At 37.4% G+C, this 22,323-nt stretch overlaps 1 protein-coding gene across 4 annotated transcripts in view; it reads left to right on the top strand.

Annotated features, from left to right (window-relative positions):
• The window catches only part of cdc42bpb (CDC42 binding protein kinase beta (DMPK-like)), a 121,942-nt gene that overhangs the window by 47,924 nt on the left and 51,695 nt on the right, over positions 1-22,323 (top strand). For all 4 annotated transcript variants that reach the window (XM_051645080.1, XM_051645078.1, XM_051645079.1 and 1 more), the window contains exons 3-8: positions 3,637-3,720; positions 8,302-8,397; positions 8,595-8,743; positions 15,301-15,394; positions 16,834-17,034; positions 20,859-21,107. In XM_051645080.1, the coding sequence (XP_051501040.1) occupies positions 3,637-3,720; positions 8,302-8,397; positions 8,595-8,743; positions 15,301-15,394; positions 16,834-17,034; positions 20,859-21,107 (873 nt within the window). The remainder of the gene's footprint in view (positions 1-3,636; positions 3,721-8,301; positions 8,398-8,594; positions 8,744-15,300; positions 15,395-16,833; positions 17,035-20,858; positions 21,108-22,323) is intronic.

The following is a 22,323-nucleotide window of genomic DNA, read 5'->3' as shown; positions in this document are numbered from 1 at the left end:
ACACACACATCATGTGATGTGTCCCGAAGGTAATGTACAGGAAAATTTATGACACCACTTATCATTAGCCTGCTGGGCAGTCACAAATAGCCAGTGGACTGAAGATAGCAGAAAAACAGAGGTCACAAACAGAAGTTCATGTTTTCAAGTCATGTGGTAACACACATGCAACGGTTGATCAAATAACTATAGGACTCATATTTTAGTTAAGAATTGCTCCTGTCCGATTTAAAGGAAAATTTCCCCAAAAATGAAAATTCTGTAATTTACTTATTTTGTTCTAAACCATTGTGACTTACTTTCTTCAAAAGGAGAGATTCTGATGAATTTTGACACTGTTCTTTTATACAATGAAATCATAAAGTGACCAGAGGCTGTCTAGCTTTAAAAAGGACAAAAGCACCATATAGAAAACCATAAATGTAGTCATATGATTATCATGCAGCTTCAAAAGACTTGGAATATAGTGCACAAGTCAAATGGAATGCTTTTATGGTGCTTTTGTGACTTGACAGCCCCTGGTCAATATATGCTTTTATTATATGGAAAAGAGCAGTGAGAACAACATCTCTTTTTGTGTTCAGCACACAGATTTTAAAGAAGGATTAAATGAGTAAATGATAACAGAACATTCATATTTGGGTGAACTATTCCCAAATCCCACAGTTTTTGTAAGCCAATTTATACTATATTAACCCATATTATAGAATTTTAGGGCTGTCAAAAGGGCTGAGAAACTAAATTCTTAAATATTACCAAACTTCTAATTATATTTCTAATTGTAATAATTAATTTTAAAGATATGATTTCACTTAAGAGAAAAAAGCTGTGAGACATCAGTGATCACCATATTTTTAAATCGATGTCTTGCAAGTCCACAAGAGGAAACAGCATATAAATACAAACCATACAGCACTCTTATATTGTTTATTGTGAAAATATACCCGGCTGTAGGGCTGGGCGATATGGCAAAAAAAAAAAAAATCACTCATATCCTTCGATATCTATATTTATCACATTTCATACCATTAATGAGGGCAGAATTGCATTCCACATGTTTGTTACATCTCAAGAATGAATTAAACATAACTTGTTTGTTTACAAGTAAACTCCAGATGGTAAGCTAACTTGAAAGTACACTCAGTTTAGAATTTAATTCTACATAAGGTGTGTGACCTCTTTTTGATGAGATTTTGCCAATTTCATCATCTTCAGCTGACGTTTGACTCCACTGAAAGACTTTGTGATGCTCCTCACTCCAGTTCAGTAGGTGGCAGTAATGCACCATAAGCTAGATTGCCAACCTCCAGTAAACATCACAAGAATAAGAAACACTTTCTTACCTGTGACAGCATTATGGATCATGAAAAAACGTTTAACTAAATAGTACATAAATAAACAGCAATGGTGTTGAGTTGCTGTTGTGTCTAGAGCCCGACCGATATGGGATTTTTGAGACCGATACCGATTTTAGAGAGGGAAAATTCACAGATTACCAGTATGGTGACCGATATAGCTCATTTTTGAGCTGGAATGAAAACAGACCTTTTCTATGTGGACTGTGCACCGATTTTGCACCGATATGACTATGCAAAGGTACTCGGAAGGCTGCTTTCTTAAACAAATATTTTTATCAAAGAACATTTGACCATCTTACCAAAATGATGCCTCAAGAGAGAGCGATTTGGAACATAGGCAGCAGTGGCTCTGTGCATCAGTCAAATAGTGCTCGTCACATGCAGGCAGTGCATGCAAGACTGTACTCGCAATTGATTTCAATAGAGGTGATGTGAGAGGAACAACGCAATACTCTAATGAGCATGAATACGCATAGTACACACATTTTGTGTCAAATAGTCAGTCTTCTATGGCAATTTTTTTTTTATCAATACTTTTCAATATTGAATGTATTAGAAGTATATTTATAATCCAGATATCTCTCGCTTCATCTGCCATCTTGGATTTATTTTTCCACCGAGCTCATCACGGTGCATTCTGGGATTGCCTACCCGGGGAAGGATACATACAATGCTACCTTAAAATTAGTCCAAAACAAGGTATCTTTTGAGGCAGCATAATTAAGATACCTACGTTTTGGAACAGCCTTCGTGTCGGGAGCGCGCCTATGATGTCTTAAAATGCTGCCTCCGGAGGAAGCTCATTAGGTTTTGGAACAGACCCTTAGTGGTGCACAGTAAACCGGTGCCATGGTACTCTTGTGGTTGTCAGGCTTCAAAATACCAGTGCTACCACAGTGTTTTTCTAAATGACAGTAGTATTTGGTGGTAATATTCCTAGGTAGAAGTGTTCTTCAGCTGATTTCATTTGATTTGGCATTTGTGGCTCAGACTCAACCTCACTGCAGTAAGGGCATATCTGAGTACAGAGCTGCAATGGGGCTGTTCAAACAGGATGCTAGTCAAAGTGCAACAGAATGGAACAGAACGCACACGGGGGTCCCAAGATGCTTTTTTTAGGACACATAATTTTAAAAAGTGTTGCTTATGCTGCGACACACTGATAAGAGAGAGCAAGATGCAATGGCAAAAGACCTCCACCTAGTCATTGCCATTGCTTGGCATACATCTAAAATTGCAATGTAGTTTTTGCACTGAAATGTGAATTTTTTTTTTTCATAAAAATCGACAAACATTTGAATTTCACATTTTTATTTGACAGCCTTGTAGAGTTTTGTTGAACTTTATGAACAGCTCTTGTCCATTTTAATACTATAGGGGTCAGGGTATGAACGTTCAAACTTTTTTGCCCACCAGTCACAGTGGCTGATGATTGCCCAATTTTGCCTGCCACTTTGAGCAGCATACCCCCACTTAAACTCTGAACAGACTGTGAATCAGACACATGCATCAACGTCTTTTCTTTCATATGTTCTTCAGAATACAGTATAATCAGGTGTGTTTCTTCAAGTGCATATCTTTGTCTAACTTTATTTCTTGTTATATGTCACTCTGAGATGTCTTTTAGGTTGCCCGACACAGTGGCGGGCAGATGAACAAAATTGCACGCCACTGTGAAAAAAAGTACCCGCATTTGGTGGGTGGCTGGTGCTAATTTCATACCCTGATGGAAATACTGGGCAACAGTTTGTTGTTTACTGTTTGTTATGTCCAACAATTTCAGAGTCTTTCACTGCACTCATAATGTATCTCCCTCCCTGACTGGTATGTCCTCCTGCAAGTAGGGTGTTTGTTGTCGCCACCCCAAGTGAATAACCTCTCCAACCAGTCCCTTTCCTAATATTATTCACTCTCCCTGAAGGGAAGGCCTTAGTCACCCTCTCACACCCTTAATATGCTTTTGACATTTGATGGTGCACTACAGTCTTGTGGCCTATATTAGCTAGTCCTTGTGGCGCTCCATTTTTAGGCAAACATTCAGCAGTCTCAAGTCTCAGCCTTCATGTTTTTTTGGCTTTCAGAGGCATTAAAGATCAAAAGCATCTCATTCAGAGAGTTTCTTTCCCTATAGGGATTTCAGTCTAAGTGGGTCACAAGTGCATAATATTTGATAAATGAAGAAAATAAAAATGGTTGAATTCCCCACTGTCTCTGAATCAAACTGCATTTTAATTGGTTTGCATGCATTGGCTAACCCCTCCTTAACTCATCTGTTTAGGTTGCTGTGGTAAAGATGAAACACACTGAGCGTGTTTACGCCATGAAGATCCTCAACAAGTGGGAGATGCTGAAGAGGGCCGAGGTAAGGATGTTTACTCTCAAACTCCATTGTCGCACCTTTCCAGAATAGCTCTCCGAATTCATCCCAAGTAGGGCTGCAACCAACGATTATTTTGATAATCGATTATTGCAACAATTAATCATTAGCTCTTAACCGATTATTCAGCTTGTGCCTGACTTAAAAGATTGTATTAAACGGGCTTACTAACAATAAAGAGGACAAAATCATCTTTTAAAAATACCTCTAAATGACATTCACTGAATTAAAGGGAGAAAATACTTTAAGTTTAATTCAGTAAAGAAATTCACTGCAAAAAATCCTATTGTTATCAAGTGTTTTTGTCTTGTTTTCCATTTAAAATGTCAAAAAATCCTTAAAACAAGATACATTTACTTGAGAAGCAAAGACTTGCTTTAAGAGAATTATATTTAAGATACAGTGTATTTTGTTTATAAGTGTATTTTTTCACTTGGTAATACTTACAAAATATACTTATATTCAAGATCTGTTCTCTAAAAGCAAGTCTAAATATCTTATATGCTGCTTCTCAAGTGAATTCATGTTAAAGGATTTTTAGATATTTTAAAATATTTGTATTTTTAATTTTATATTCAACATTCTCAGATAACAATATTTTCTTCTGCAATATAGTTTCTAAAAATAAATGTACATTGTTTTAAAGGAGTTTTAGATATTTATATTGGAAAACAAGCCAAAACAAATAAAAAATGTATATTGTTGCTGTGTATAATGGGGCAAAGACTACCCTCTCACACCTTTCTGTTCACTTCAATCCATCTTTAATTCACAAAAAAAAAAAACTCTCTCTTATTAATGAAGCTGCGTATTGCCAATTTTCTTCACGATAAGAAATGCACTCTGACAAATATTATGATTCAATAAGTCGTGAGCATTCACGTTATAATCTAGATGCGTCCCCGCAACAGAGTGTGCATTAGCCGGGTGCAGTTTCGATATCTCCCACTTAGATCAGGACATCCGCGCAACTCATAGAAAAGGCACTGATCGCACAGAGATATGCCAGTTTCAGAGTTTGTAGTTATTTACATGACCTGCGTCCGTATTATTTGTACTTTTAATAAAGTTATAACGCATTAAATATAACTGCATTAAAGATGTAACGCTGGGGTGTTTCCTTTAGAGAGCTCCAGCTCCGCTTATTCCTCAGTGAGAGTACTTCTGTATTTACTTATTTGGTATTTTTGTATAATTCCCTCATACTTTGTGATCTACATCACCTGAAGCTGTTTGGAGTGCATCTTGACTGTGAGCTGTGTAATTCTTCCTCTCCTCAGTCAGGCACAAGCTGCAGTGCTGCTCTCACACGTTATCATTAGAGTTTAATGTGATCTCATGTTACGTTAAATGAGATTAAACGACTATTCGACAATGAAAAATTTTGTCTACAATTTTTTTATTGTCGACGTTGACGATAACATCGACTAATCGTTTCAGCCCTAATCCCAAGTATTCCCACAGATCAGGTACAGTTTGTCTCTTATCCTAATGGCTCAGCGATCAAACCTAGTGATGTCTTAAGCAGAGCAAGGTCATTTTCAATTCTACTCCAGCTCCTTTATGCCCCAGATTAATCCCGATCACTTCTGACAGTGTTTACAGGCCTCCCAGAGGCATGTCAGGAGATCTTGTGTCACTAGGGTTTAGTACTAATCCAGTGTGAGTTTCATTTAGCTTCTTCAAGGAACTCCCAGGTCCTAGCAAACTACTAAACAACTATTAGATCTTTAGATATAGGTGTAGCAGAGATATCAAACACACAGGTATTACTAGGGAAATTCATGTACGTCATCACTGCAGGTGAATCTAGCTTGCACGGTTGTACCATGCCATCATAACCAGGTGCGATGCAACATGTTTCCTCTGACAAGAAAGGGTTCAATTGTAAATTTGGGATTTAAAATCGGGTGGTGATTCTGGTGCCCTGGACCACATAAGACATTAAATGTAATGAACTTGAAAGGTTTTTTTGAGCAAGTTCACTCGCTAAATGGAGAACGAATGTGTGAAATTGTCAATCAAACAAAAACGGGGCAGATGCATACATGAAATGGACTGGATTGATAAACAAGCTGCTAGTTATTTATTTATTTATTAATCAAAGGTGTTGGAACACCATTTCTGACCAATTTAACCCTTAGCAACAAGCGATTTGTCCACACTGAACTTGAGATTGCTGCACGAAGTAACACAATCACAGCCAATCAGAACATACAGCTAAAGTCAGAAGTTTACATACACCTTAGCCAAATACATTTGAACTCAGTTTTTCACAATTCCTGACATTTAATCGTAGAAAACGTTCTCTGTCTTAGGTCAGTTAGGATCACTACTTTATTTTAAGAATGTGAAATGTCAGAATAACAGTAGAGAGAATTATTTATTTCAGCTTTTATTTCTTTCATCACATTCCCAGTGGGTCAGAGGTTTACATACACTTTGTTAGTATTTGGTAGCATTGCCTTTAAATTGTTCAGCTTGGATCAAACATTTTGGGTAGCCTTCCACAAGCTTCCCACAATAAGTTGCTGGAATTTTGGCCCATTCCTCTAGACAGGACTGGTGTAACTGAGTCAGGTTTGTAGGCCTCCTTGCACGCACATGCTTTTTCAGTTCTGCCTACAAATTTTCTGTCGGATTGAGGTCAGGACTTTGTGATGGCCACTCCAATACCTTGACTTTGTTGTCCTTAAGCCATTTTGCCACAACTTTGGAAGTATGCTTGGGGTCATTGTCCATTTAGAAGACCCATTTGCGACCAGCTTTAACTTCCTGACAGTCTTGAGATGTTGCTTCAATATATCCACATAATTTTCCTTCCTCATGATGCCATCTATTTTGTGAAGTGCACCAGTCCCTCCTGCAGCAAAGCACCCCCACAACATGATGCTGCCACCCCCATGCTTCACGGTTGGTATGGTGTTTTTTGGCTTGCAAGCCTCACCCTTTTTCCTCCAAACATAACGATGGTCATTATGGCCTGACAGTTCAATATTTGTTTCATCAGACCAGTGGACATTTCTCCAAAAAGTAAGATCTTTGTCTCCATGTGCACTTGCAAACTGTAGTCTGGCTTTTTTTATGGCGGTTTTGGAGTAGTGACTTCTTCCTTGCTGAGCAGCCTTTCAGGGTATGTCGATATAGGACTCGTTTTTCTGTGGATATAGATACTTGTCTACCTGTTTCCTCCAGCATCTTCACAAGATCCTTTGCTGTTGTTCTGGGATTGATTTGCACTTTTCGCACCAAACTACGTTCACCTCTAGGAGACAGAATGCATCTCCTTCCTGAGTAGTATGGTGGCTGCGTGGTCCCATGGTGTTTATACCTGCGTACTATTGTTTGCACAGATGAACTTGGTGCCTTCAGGCATTTGGAAATTGCTCCCAAGGATGAACCAGACTTGTGGAGGTCCAAAAAATTTTGTCTGAGGTCTTGGCTGATTTCTTTTGATTTTGCCATGATGTCAAGCAAAGAGGAACTGAGTTTGAAGGCAAGCCTTAAAATACATCCACAGGTACACCTCCAGTTGACTCCAATTAGCAAATTAGCCTGTCAGAAGCTAATTGCCAAAAGGCTTGACATCATTTTCTGGAATTTTCCAAGTTGCTTAAAGGCACAGTTAACTTGGTGTATGTAAACTTCTGACCCACTGGAATTGTGATTATAGTCAATTAAAAGTGAAACAATCTGTCTGTAAACAATTTTTGGAAAAATTATTGTAACAACTCACAAACAGAAGGGAAGGAGAACACAGCGAAGCAGGTTTTTCCAGGCTCAGGTAGGACTTTTAATTGGCCACTTCAATGCTTTACAACTTCACAAACTCGTCAGCTTCATTGGCACGTAGTAACTTAAACACATCAGCTTCACAAACATAACAGATTAAATGTAGCAGCTTCAGGAGCAGCTTCAGGAGCACCGTGGCCTTCCTTGTGCCAGACTCTCTCACTCTCTGCTGGTGGTGTGGTTGCTTATATGCCACTCTCCCCTTGCTCACTGGAATTAGAGACAAGTGTTATACATAATCTAGCTCAGGTGCAAGTGCCCTTACTGCTTTCTCTCTCTCCGAACGGATGCTTGACCACACCCCCGCTGCCACAATTACTTGTGTCATGCACAAAGTAGATGTCCTAAATGACTTGCCAAAACTACAGTTTGCTAATATTAAATCTGTGGAGTGGTTAAAAATTAGTTTTAATGACTTCAACCTAAGTATATGTAAACTTCTGACTTTAACTGTAATTGGTGTTGCGGAACTGGAAACCAGGCAAGCAACACAATGTTGTTACTCTGTGCTTATGATGGTCTCGACTGGTTATGATAAAAACTTGAGATTTACATGGAAGATATTTTTTTCACTTTTCAGTGTAATCGCATCACTCCTGGTAAGGACACAGTGTAATGTAATGAATGGGTTACACAATCATACTTGATTGTTAAAAAATATATACCCAGACAGATGTAGTTAGATCAGAAGGCTTTATCAGAACAAAACACTAAATTGACCATGTTTGAGGCTTTTTTTTTTTCATCTGATGAGTCTGTTTGCATCTTACATAGACGGCGTGTTTCCGAGAAGAGAGGAACGTCCTGGTGAACGGAGACTGCCAGTGGATCACCACTCTGCATTATGCCTTTCAGGATGACAACTATCTGGTATGCATCTCCACCTCAACACACATTTACTGCTCATAGAGCTAACGTCCTATAGAAACGCCATCAGGCACAATGCATCCTTTGGTCGATTGTATGATTAGTACTGTAAATGTCGCTTGAAATTATAATTGCTTAATCAGTGCTTGTGTAATTGAATTTTGTGATATCATATGATATGATAATGTCCCCTCCTACAGTACTTGGTCATGGATTATTACGTGGGTGGAGACCTGCTGACTTTGCTTAGTAAATTTGAGGACCGACTCCCGGAGGACATGGCCAAATTCTATGTGGCGGAGATGGTGCTTGCTATCCACTCCATCCATCAGCAACGCTACGTACACAGGTGAAATGACTGTTTGTGTGTGTGTGTGTGTGTGTGTGTGTGTGTGTGTGTGTGTGTGTGTGTGTGTGTGAATGTGTATGTGTATGTGTGTGTGTGTGTGTGTGTGTGTGTGTGTGTGTGTGTGAATGTGTATGTGTGTGTGTGTGTGTGTGTGTGTGTGTGTGTGTGTGTGTCAGGGTTGCGCGGTTTACCGGTACTAATGAAGTATCGCGATACCAGAAAAATTAAAAGGTATGATATCATCTTTGTTGCTAATTTCGGTACCATATTACAGTATGCTAATAATATTAGCAAAATTATATGAGATGTGACAGTTTTGAGATGAAATCAATGACAATTTGAAAATAAAATAAAAAACCTCTGGATATGGCCAAGTGTGATCATTAAACAGCAGAAGGATGTAATTCAGTTAAATATTATACAGTCACATGCGCTGCACACTACAGAATGTACAAGAGGTGCCGCTCTGCTCCGTCATCTGCTTCACACACGCACGCATGTTCACACACGCACGCATGTTCACACACTCGCACAAACGCAACACACACTACTGGTGCTTAATTTTCATGCAGTGTGTTTAGAGTATAAAGGGCTGTTAACACTTACTGTAAATGAACTCCTCCGGTGCTTGAAGATTTCAGCTCTAGAGTCGCGACAGGATTATCCCAGCATTAATGGGACGCTTGATATAATTAACCCGTCGCAAACAGGAAGAACTTAATGGTCTGTCAAAATAAAAGTCCCGCTTAAATGAAAGCTCTATTAAACTGGATGCGTGAAATTGAAGACTGAAAAATATAACTACTGTATAAAAATGTAATATTCAAAAAGTAGCAATAATACTCATAATAACAATTATATAATAGTAAATGGTTGTTTTATTATTATTGTTATCACAATATCGCAAATGCAAGTGTTTTTTCAGCATGTTGTGATTCAACCATAGCAGCCTTGTGCCACAGGTAATCAGATTTTTTTTCATTAATGTTTTCATTAGCACTGTGCAGCTCTGTTGTGCAACATTTTATTTGACCAAAAATAAAATTTTAAATTTTTTTAAAATAATAATTATTATTATATTTTTATTTGATTAAAGCTGTATGTATCAATTTGATTAAACACCATTTGATCAAAACATTTAACATGAAATTTAGAAAAATGTAAACAGAAAACACATAATTTGTATTTGTGAGACTTTATGCAGTCATTTTCTGTGTAATTTCATAACAAATCGGAGGCTTTTTATTTGTTGATTATAGTATCGGTTTAGTATCGATACCGAGGTACCAGGGCTGATATCGTACTGAAGCCAAAATTTTGGTATCGGAGCAACCCTAGTGTGTGTATGTCAGTGCAGAAGACACTGGTATTTTATTTTATTTTTTTGACTGCAACACCATTAAATCCGCATCTAAATCAACGGTCATCCACTGGTTGAAAACATCCCGAGATAAAATACATGATGGAGATCGAAAAACATCATTAAAGGAATATTCCGGGTTCAATACAGGTTAAGCTCAATCGACAGCATTTGTGTCATAATATTGATTACCACAAAAATGATTTAGACACATCCGTCCTTTTGTTTAAAAAAGCACAAAAAAAGCAGTGAGGCCCTTATACTGGAAGTGAATAACGGCAGTCCGTATACGTTAAAATACTCACTGTTTCAAAATTATAGCCACAAGACATAAACAATATATGTGTTAAAAGGATAATAGTGTGATAAATTAACATACTTTTGTGTGTAAAGTTATATCTAATTTTACAACTTCGTTGCCATGATGATATAATGTCAGCAAACCCTAAAATGACTGTAAAAATGAGCATTTAAACAACTTTACAGCTCAAATAATACAAGTGTTTTAACTGAATAATTAATGTAAGTGCTTTTATAAAATACTTATCTTCTTATTTCTGCCTTTAAACTCTCCAAAAATTGGCCCCATTCACTTCAATTGTAAGTGTCTCACTGTAACCTCGATTTTTGCTTTTTATTTAAAGAAAAGGAGGAATGATTTGAATTAATTTTTTGTGGTAATCAACATAATGCCACAAATGCTGACAATTGAGCTTAACTTGTATTGAACCCAGAATATTTCTTTCGAATATTTTTGAGTTTCTGTGGTGACTGAAGTCTTTAATGAAGAGCCGTACGCTAACTGACATTGCTGTCTTCCTGTCTGTATGTGTGTGATTGATGTAAGTGTGTTCTGTTGAGAGAGAGAGAGTGTGTGTGTGTCATGGCGGCAGGTTGCAGGTGAATGCCATCATGTTGTTGTTCCTTACTATCTAAACAACCACACCCTTTGTAACTACCAGCGTTAATGTAGTAGGGCAATTTGAAGATGCGTGTGTGTGTGTCTGTTTTCAGTGAAGAGAGAACTAAAGCACACAAATAAAATATACACTCTCACATACTATAGCATGTGAAGTCATTTGAAAACTCTACATATGTGAAGATGCCCCCTTCCCAGTTTACTTAATATCCTTTTCAGTTGCATTATGTTTACATGCCATCAGAAGTCTAGCATGTAAAAACAATTTACTAGATAATGGCGATTCTTTCTTTAACGTGTCCGTAGAGGGTTGTAAAATCATGGAAATTTCTATTGGGAATATGTATTCTAGTTTTCCTCTGCATCAGCTAAATATTGCTCTTGTGTAGAGTAAAACTTGCTTGCAAGCCATTGTGATGTCTGATTTGCAAATGAAATGTTCTTTTGAGTCTATGACTAGGTCAAAATGGTCCACAAATTGAATCAAAATCATTAGCAAATTGGTCTGAATCAAAATGATGCAGTAATCTGGAAGGGTCTGGAAAAGTCATGGAATTAATTAGTTAAAAAGGGTGGGAAACCTGGATGGCAAGAACTTTCTGAAATCTCCAGTTCTGAGAGATTAGCTAGCTTCTGTTTAATTTCCATGAGTCAGGGTGAACAGGTTTTTTGTCTGACAAAGTTGTGTTTTATTAGAAACAGTTACAAGTACAGGATTCCCACGGTCATGGAAAGCCTGGAAATATCAGAGAATTAAAAAATGTGGTTTCCCGGCTTGCAAAAGTCAGTATAAATTTTGTAGTTAGGCTCAGCTGTAAAATATTTAATCAGCTTGTCATTGCAATCTCTGAAATTATTTTCCAGTAATCACAAACGATTGGAAAAGAAAGATCAAAAGGTCGGAATGCTACATGTAAATTAGATATCGTTGAGGACACCTGTATCCTGCTTTGTTCTTACAAGGATTGAAAAATCACATTGGTCACTTTATATATCATTCAGACAGGCCCTTACTTAGTGGTTCTCGGCCAGAATAATGCAATGTTGACCAGACTTTATGCCAATAGTCAAAAATCTTTTACGCAAGACTAGATCCAGACAAAATGACGTACCAAACAAAGATCTACCCAAGGTATGATATTTACAAAGTGTATGAACTTAAGAACAGTGGTCATTGCCCCTGTTTTAACAATGGACACACTTTATATCCAACAGACCACACCCATCCATCCACACCCACCCAGTCATTTCATGAAATGACCGCAGATGGCTGCAGGTCTGTTCAGGTTCAGGGGCCTCTTCCTGTCTGCTTGTCCTGAGTTGCCATCTGATACAGCTGAGCCCCGTCTTCCTTCCTTGTCTTCCTTCCTCATCTTCCTTCTGTGGAAGCTTACTAGGGCTTCCCCTCTGACACAGCAGTGGTGCAAACTCTATTCCCACAGCCAATCACAACAGCCCGTCCCCTCCCATCATTCTCACAAATAGCGACCAACCTGCCAGGCCAATGCAGCTCACTGTAGTCATGATAGAGCTCTTAAAAGCACATATGTGTTCACACAGAATGGCCATTCTTGCCTGTTAGCCTGTTAGACAGCCAGTGAGGTTGTAAATGGTGTTATTTGTGATGCTGTGTTTGATGGTGTGAGGAGTTTTGACACCATGTTTACTCTGTACCCCCTGTGCTCACCATGGTGCCAGGGCTGGGAAACAGAGGGCACTGTGTGTGTGGCCCAATCGTAGAGAGACAGGGACAGAGTGTGTGAGAAAAAAATGAAGGAGGTTGAACAAAGGCAGGCTGTTTACATGGAGAGCAGGGTATGGCTGGGCATGGAGAGCAGCAGCTGTCGGGGTGGGTTGCCCACTAGAGTAATAACACTTCTCTAAGTGCAAGGTAGAGTCAGCTGTGTGAAGAACGGTGCTTCATGCCAGCTTAAGAATGGACTGATATTTTTAACTCTGTTAGAGGAAAAGTTCACCCACAAATTAAATTTCTGTCATCATTTACTCATTCTCATGTTGTTCCAAACCAGTTTGCTGTTATTGTTTTTCATTGAACTCAAAAGTGGAGATGCACAGATGTTTCGGCCAAAAATCCATAGCGGCCGATAAAAGAAATTATCTGGTCATTGGACACTAATCGGACGTCGTTTGATTGATTTAAAAAGAGCCAATAATCAGGCCTATGGAAGCCCAGGAGTGCCAATTAAAACAACATAAAAAAATAGAAGGAATCAATTATCAATCTGTTAATTTCAAAATACAAATGTGAATAAATAAACCAATTTATAAATGGACAAATAAATAGACACATTTAAATGTTCATTTAATTCATGTTTTAACATGTATCATGTACTTATACATAGCAATAAAACAGCACAATGATACGTCATTTTTAAATGCACCTTTTAAATTGCGTTTTAAAAAGCATTTGGCAATTGCATTTCTTCATTAAGAAAATTTCATGAATTAAGAAAAGCAATTGCCAAATACCTTTTTAAAATGCAATTTAAAAGGTGCTAAGTGCATTAAAAGTGCATTTAAAAGACTCATTAATGTACTCATTTATTGCTACATTAATGACATTTTAAACATGAAGTAAATATGATTTATTAATGCACAATTTTATTGTTGAATATAATGACATTTTTAAACATGAATTAAATAAACACATTTAAATGTCTTTTTATTTGCCCATTTATAAATTGACTTATTCAAGTTTTTATTTTCAAATGAATAGATTGATCATTTATTCCTTCCTTCATTTTTAATTGGCACTCCTAGGCTTCAGCTGGTATGGATTGACATGGTAAATGAAAAGGAAAAGTCAAACAATAAAGAAAAGCAACTGACAAATGGATGAAGAAAAGCAATTTCCAAATGCTTTTTAAAAGACAGTTTAAAAGGTGCATTTAAAAATTACTTATTAATGTGCTGTTTTATTTCTAAATGTAAGTACATTTTAAAACATGAATTAAACATTTAAATGTCTATTTATTTGTCCATTTATAAACTGGTTTATTTATTCACATTTAAATGTGTCTATTTATTTGTTCATTTATAAATTGGTTCACATTTTTATTTTCAAATTAATAGATTGGTAATGTATTCTTTAAAATACAAAATAATGTATTATTTTTTAAATGGCACTTCTGGGCTTCCATACAGGGCTGATTATTTTCTGTCAAAAGGGGGACGGTAAAAAGCGTTGGACAATTAGCCTACTACTTGGGCTGTGTGTGAAAGAAAATCTCTTGTAGAATTGCAGTTTGTAAGTTTTGCACTGCTAGAATTTAACAAGATGGAACTACCGTTAAAAATTTCAACACAACTAATTTGATTACTCATCTTCAAGCTTGACACAGCAAGGAATATGATGAGTTTATTAAAACAAACAGAGGCTACTTTAGCTAAAAAGGGTCAAGCATAGTCATTCAGAATTCAGTTAAGGTGATAAAAAAAAATTACAGATTCTAACATGAGGGTATTTAGAATTCAGTTAATGTGAGTTAAGAATGTTAATGTGAATTAATAAAGTGCTTTTTGTTGCATTATTTAGTTTATAACTGAGACCAGTTACTCTAAAACATGGAAATATGTAGAGACAGAGAATAAAGTTATTATTTACATTTCTTTCAAAGTTGTGTAATTTACTATCAGTGATTTGAAACAAGAATGCATTAAAAAAACAATCACCATCTATCAGAACGGTATCTGCAGATGTTGTTCTAAATACATACGGTGTAATGACATTTCATTATAGTAACCATTTCTGGAAAGCTCCTGAAATGGACCCCCCAACCCCCATCCCCACCACAAAAAAAAACAAAAACACCAGACAATGTATCCCATATATTCCAACGCAATAGATTTGTGTGAGAATCAGACCATAATTCAAGTTACTATTCACTGATAATCTTGCCATCCTGGGAAGCTCCATCAGAGCATGTTCACGCCCAGAATTACTAAATGGCACAAAAACCAATCCCACTTTGCCGACATTAATGACATTGACACATGGGCTAGATACGAGCTGTTCAGTTTGGTCCTCACAAAGCTATCGCATGGCTTCAGAAGACAGGAATGTAGCACATGAGTCATATGGACTGCTTTTATGGTATTTTTTGTGACAGCCCCTAGTCACTGTCAACTGTCATTATATGGCAGGAGTTGTCTACTTCTGTGTTCCAGTGAAAATAGACACCATATGGGTTTCCTTTACTATTTTTTAAAGGCACTTCTTGAACCGTTGCATGCTGAAAGTTGTTTCCTGTTCCACAGGGACATAAAACCTGACAACGTTCTACTGGACATGAACGGCCACATCCGTCTCGCTGACTTCGGCTCCTGTCTGAAGATGATGCAAGATGGCACGGTGAGTATGTGACAAAGGTCCCGACTTTATACTCCTTGGTGTTGCTTTAAAACCAGAGCCTGTTTGTCATCCATACAGGGTGCTCTACATCTGTTTGGTGAAAGCACTGTCCCTGCCCTCTTCTCTCTATGCTCCTGACATTGATAGAGCTGGTTTTGGCCCCACTGCCCTAAAAGGGAGGCCTAATTAGAAAGCCCCAACGCTGCCCAACCCTCCGGCTTACGGACTGATGAGTCACCATAGTGCACATAATAAGACCAAGGCTAAAATGATTTTTATCTACTGCGGTTAATGTGCTTCCTGTACCAGCAGCATGCAGAAGGACTGAACACTCGCTTTAACTGTACGTGTGTTGTGTTGTACAGCGACCAAACATATACCTTCGTAATTGTGTCTTGTTAATCTTAAAAGTAGTTGTTAAGTAGAGGTGATTGCAGTTGTTGTAATTTGATTGGATCGATTTCAGTTTCCCTCTTAAGTTTTATCTATTTAAATTGCTTGTTGTGTTTTGAAGTGACCATATTTGGCTTCCATCATTGCATCTGCACATCTACAGATGTGCATATCTTGTGTATATATAAAACTAGATTTTTACATTTTCTTAAGCAAATGTGAGTAATGCTTGCTGTGCAAAACTGTCACCACAATGCTAAGGCAGGGCTCAACAAGAAGGATAGCTAAAAATAAATATATTATTGGACACTTATCTTGCTAAAATAATAATAATAATAATAATAATAATAATAATGTATTAACTTACAGTAAAAGTTTTGGCAGGTCAATTAAAAAAAAATCTAGAATATCTAGTTCTAATAGAACACTCACATTAAGACGCTTTTTAAATATATTATCTAAATATTAAATTTCCTGGTCTTGTTTAAATATCTTCAAACATCAACTTCATCTGTTTCAAAATAGGGGGAAGGAAAAACAATTCACAGATGCATTGTGATTTTTTTTTTTTTCTGGATCGATCCACAAAAAACAGAACTTTAAATGAACGCAGGAGCATTACAGATAGAAATAAGTGTCTTGTAGTGTGCAGCACCGCAAAACAATTGTATGGTAAAAGTTTTTAGTAGTACAGTCAAAAAGAGTCATGAATTTCATAGCTCTTGGCTGAAATATTGCTCAGTACATTCAATCATTCTAGCAAAATAACCTGAGGTCAAGACTTTGTGAATGTTTTTTGAATGCTTTGTATGGTTACTAAGCGTTGTTTTATGAGCAAGATTGAGCAAGACTTGGTAGGGTGAAATATTACATACCTAAAATGTTCTTTGTAGTTAGTAGGATTGTGCAGTCATAGCTATTGCTGTTCATTTAAAGTACATATGTGCTTTTTTATGGTTTTCCCTAATATATAGTCTTATTTAATTGCAAATGGAGGCCTATCCCACCTCATCTGTTTTGTCTCTTGCTGCCATCTTCATGTGCAGGTCCAGTCCTCAGTGGCTGTGGGCACTCCAGACTACATCTCTCCAGAGATCCTGCAGGCCATGGAGGACGGCATGGGAAAATATGGGCCAGAGTGTGACTGGTGGTCTCTAGGTGTCTGTATGTATGAAATGCTGTATGGTGAAACACCTTTCTACGCTGAATCATTGGTGGAGACCTACGGAAAAATCATGAACCATGAGGTGAGCTTTATCATCGTGTATTGTTTGTAGTCACCCCAACCCTGATCGATTGGTACTATAAACACTGTATAAGGGTAGTTGAATGAAAAACTTTTGGGAAGTTGACATGTCCTGTGGTGTGACATGCTGTACTCCATCTGAAACTTTATTAAAACAGCATTTTGTTCGTTCTTATTTTATTATTATTATAATTATGCATGCAACTTTTTATGGCTTCATTAATTGGAATATTTTTACTTTTAAAGTACACTGCAGAACAATTTTGAACTAATGAAGGAAAAAAGGTATTAGCAACTGGGCATACCCAGTATTAGCAAGGCGCAGCCTGTGCAGACAGTCTCATCACATTGTGTTTTTCTGTAACTGTATTTAGGTTTTCCAGTAAGTGGTAAAGGTAAACCCTTTCAAGTCGGTCACTTCGACACTGCGTCAGTAGCTGACACTATGGAAAACTCCTCCCAGGAGTGATGATCTCTGAAACCTTTTAAAATCACGGCAATTAATTGTGTGCTGACGCATGACGCTCTGCACCCGATGCGCATTGCGAGCATATAAACCGAAGCACAGCGTTATTTCAGCAAGATTTTTTTTCTTCAGAGATTTCATCTCGTCGCAAGCGTACAACCACATCTTGCCGAGGCTCTGTGGCACAACCAACTCGCTCGCGCTCTTCCTTGGGGCAGCGGCGTTTAGGGCTGGGCAATATGACGATATATATCGTGGCGACGATATAAAGTGTCAATCGATAGAGATTTTGCTATATCGTGTATATTGCCATATGTAAACATCCATGTGCGCAGCGTGTGGGCTTGTCTATCAGTGGGCAGGGCTTCATGTGAGACTGAGAGAATTGAAGAAACATGGATAGGGATTTTCCAGCATTTAAATTTTTTTCCATGGCTGCCCAAGCAAATTTAATGACCTTCATCGTGAGTTTGGCACTATAAAAGTGCTAAATATTCTTCTCATTTGACAAGCAAATGTTTCATATGAATGTAGCGTGTTGTCTCTGGAGCTCTGAAGTGTCACGAGTCCAGCAGGCTTTCTGATATTTTTGCTCCAGAGACAGGAGAGCTCAGAGCTGGATCACTTGCGCTACTCAATAATTTTTGACCCAGGAAAACCCCAAATGGAGAAAGAAAGCTCCACAAAATGGGTCAACTACCAAGCAGGTCAAGAAAATGAAGAGGAGCTTGTTAATAAAGCGGGTGCGACATGGTGTACAGAGCAGAAAATTTTAATCTGCAAGCTGTTTCACTCGTAATACAAGCAATCTGTTTTACCACCTCAAAATGAAGCACTCATTAATTTGGTCATTTATTTATTTATTTATTTATTTTGCAAGAAGTTATATTTATTGATATTTATTTTCTTCTAGAAGTGTTTATTTTTGTTAGTTTCTTTTTTTTTTCTTTTTTTTTTTTTTTTACTTAAGTTTTATTTTCTTTGTCGCATTTATTTTCAGTTTCTTAAGCAAAGTTTATAATAATAAGAATAATAAGAATAAGAATAATAATGTTATTAAAAACAACATTTTAAACAAAAATGTGGCATATTGTTATATTTAGCATTTTAGTAAGGTTGATTTTTATTTATTTACTTTGACATTGTTTGTCTTTTTCCAAATAAAGAGGAAATAGTTTTAATTTATAAATTTCACTGGAGACTGAATCAGCAGTTAAGCCCCAGTAGCCTTGGCCTAAGCATAAAATTGTTCTTGATGGTTCGAGTAGCATGAAGCCTGGACCAGAACTCACGGCTCCAAAGATGGCCCAGACCACTCCTCAGAGTCCCTGCAGTTCCTCTTGTTCTCCCACCACCAATTGCAGGGATCGAGAAGATGTTCACGACACTGTTACTGTTTGTGCTATTGTTGGCTTAGTGCCAAATGTCTGTCACTTTGCAATAAAAAGTTTAGACCTTGTTGCCAATGTTCGAGGCTCAAACATGTGCATGGAAATTAGCTCATTTCCAGTTCCAATGTGTACTACACAACCGCTCCCCAAGGGTTGGTGGCGTTCTTTCCCTGGTGGGCACAGGTGAGCCCCTGTGTCCTCTGGTCCTTTATGCTGACGTGTGCAGCAGTCTTTAAGGCATTTCCAGTTGGGTACTGAGCAAAGTCGGTTTTACGCTCCAAGGTACAATGTCTCCTCACCAAGGATGCGATAGACTCAGTGCCAGCATGTGAACCACAAGATGGCTTCTACAGCCAGTATTTTTTTTGGCCCTTACTGGATTTGACGCGTTTGAACCGGACACTTTTGAAGTCTCTGTTCAAGATATTTACTTGGAGACAGATGTCTCATGTCCATTCTCTGGACTGGTTCGTGTTGAGCGACCTGAATCAATAGCATGGCATGATTGTATACAATTCCCTTAGTGTCAGCTACTGACTCGGCATTGAAGTGACCGACTTAAAAGGGAACGGTCTGGTTATGACTCTAACCTTGGTTCCCAGACCATTTTGCTTGTTTCCAATCATATCCCTGCCTCCTTCCATTTCAAACTTTTTGATGCCAAGTACCCCAAAATATGATGATCTCCCTGCGAGGCACCCTTCATCTGAGAAAAATAGTAAACATGATATTATAAAGACATTACAATAACAGGCTTTTATAGTGTGATTTGTACTAAAGCAAAATAATTATTTAAATTTAAATGGAGAAAATATACTTGTTTGTTAATTTGACAGTGTCTTTTATCTATTATAGTAATGTAAGATGTTTAAATCTGAAGCATTTTCCATTCAAACTTAAACATTTTCTATAAATTCAAATTTATTTGTATAGCACTTTTCATAATAAGTATTGTTTCAAAGCAGCTTTAAGAGAATATTGAAGTATAACCCTTATTTCTTACAAATAAGAAATGTTTTTTTCATAATATATGAAATTATATGCAGATTTGTTTTTATTAAGTTTGCTGTCAGTAGAATAAAATAAAAGTGATTAATCTTATGGTTTTAGAATGAAACAATAATAATATATTCAAATAATGTTGTCATTTTTTTACTGTTTACTGTTTTTTGTTTGTTTTTTTCAGACTAAATATTTTGCTGCCCCCTGGGGGTCTGCGTTCCCTAGTTTAAAAACCCCTGGTCTAAATGAAGACTTTGTAAAGTCAAATATTTGCATCTTTGAAATTAATAGCTCATCCATTATCTCCATACTTGCTCAGTGGACTCAAGAAAAGAGATGCGTATGCAAAATGTAACTTGAATTGAGTTGCCACAATGTAGCATTTATAGAACCAAGTGTTTTCAGATGGATCCAGATACAGTATCTTAGAACTTGATGTTAACCTTTTTTACACATTACTTGTGTAAAAACACTCAATAGTTCTCCTGTCCATATCAAACTTAACCTAACACAGTGACTCTTTAGAATTTATGAAATTCCATCCCATAGCTAGGGTGACTAGATGACCATAAAACATTTAGAACAGGATGGAGACATGGCCTGTTAGGTAGCACACAAGCTCTGACTTTTTTAACAGTGTCAGCTTATATGCGGGTGACCTGAGTTTTAACAGTTGAAGAACAGTGTAAAGAACAAAAAGGAGATTAAAGAAACGTTGTTTATTGAAAATGGCCTGGATACATCTGATCGTTGGTCACACAAACTTAAAATAAAAAGCACAAATCAAAGCTAATCAGTTTAAAATGTTTATTTATAGCCATCAAACTAAAGCTAAGCCTAATTAAGTTGTGGGATAAGTAAAATAGTAGTATTCTTCGTGTATTAATTTATGGTCTAATTCCTTAACCAAAGTTGAAAATCCAGCAAGACCAATGTTGACTCAAGTGTCTAATTTACACTATTTAGGAGCGTTTCCAGTTTCCCTCCCACGTCACAGACATTTCTGAAGAGGCTAAAGACTTGATCCAGAGGCTGATCTGCAGTAGAGAGCGTAGGCTGGGTCAACAGGGCATCGAGGAGTTCAAAAAGCACCCCTTCTTCTCCGGCATAGACTGGGAAAACATTCGCAACACAGCGGCTCCGTATATCCCTGATGTCAGCTCTCCCTCAGACACCTCCAACTTTGATGTGGACGATGATGTACTGAAAAACCCGGTCAGTGTTGTTTGAAATGCTTTTACTGCTAAATGTTCAAGTCAACTTGAAACTGCATTCGCAAGCTATTTTACTACTGTAAAGTGACACATTTCAACGTGAAACAGCAAAGTCAGTGTTGGGGGAAAAAAGTGCAGGACTTGATTTTATCCTTTATGAATTGATAGGATTGTGAAAATGTGTCTAGATGACAGGTGGCTGAAAAATAAGAGGGCTTGGTGATTTTATCTGAAAAGAAAAGTTGTTTTGGAGGCTTCGCAAAGATTATTATGAACGATTTGAAGGCAAACATTTTTTCTTTAAAATAACGTGCACTGATGAATATTGTGCAGTTAGACTAGGAAGGTGCACTAGGTAAGTTAGATGATAGCCGAAAAAGCCTTGTCTAAAAGTTTGAACTTTATACAGACATTACAGTAAAACAAACAACCAGCTAGATAGATAAACTGATAGACAGACAGAGATAGATAGATAGATGGCATGTTTTAGCATGTAGCTAGGCATTGCTGGCATTTTTTAGCATGTAGCTAGGCATTGCTAGCATGTTTTAGCATGTAGCTAGGTATTTCCTTAAAAAAATCTAAACTAACTGCAAACTTGCAGCAAATTTCACTGGTAGTGGTGAACCTCCGGCAAACCTTTGGCAACAATGGACAGTTTGCCGCAAGTTTGCCACAAAGCTCATTTGCATGTGAAAATTATCAGTGGCGAGTTTGCGGCAAATTTGCCATGAACTCTCGATTTTCCTAAGAGTTGCTAGCATGTTTTATTATGTAGCTAGGCATTTCTAGCATGTTGCTAGCATGTTTTAGCATATGGGTAGGCATTGCTAGCATTTTGCTAGGTGTTGCTAGCATGTGTAAGCATGTAGCCAGGTGTTGCTAGCAAGTTTTAGCATGTAGCTAGCTGTTGCTAGCCAGTTTTACATATAGCTAGGCATTGCTTGCATTTTGCTAGGTGTTGCTAGCATGTTTTAGTTTGTAGCCAGGTGTTGCTAGCATTTTCTAACATCTAGTTAGACATTGCTAGCATGTTTTAGCATGTAGCTAGGCATTGCTAGCATATTTTAGCATGTAGCTAGGCATTGCTAGCATATTTTAGCATGTAGCTAGGCATTGCTAACATGTTTTAGCATTTAGCTATGTGTTGTTAGCATATTGTAACATGTAGCTAGGCATTTCTAGCATATAGTGAGGCATTGATAGCATTTTGCTAG

The sequence above is a fragment of the Myxocyprinus asiaticus genome, chromosome 19 (genome assembly GCF_019703515.2).
Source record: "Myxocyprinus asiaticus isolate MX2 ecotype Aquarium Trade chromosome 19, UBuf_Myxa_2, whole genome shotgun sequence".
In the NCBI taxonomy this organism is placed as follows: domain Eukaryota; kingdom Metazoa; phylum Chordata; class Actinopteri; order Cypriniformes; family Catostomidae; genus Myxocyprinus; species Myxocyprinus asiaticus.
The sequence above is the reverse complement of the archived record's forward strand: the minus strand, read 5'-3'. Positions and strand labels throughout refer to the sequence as shown.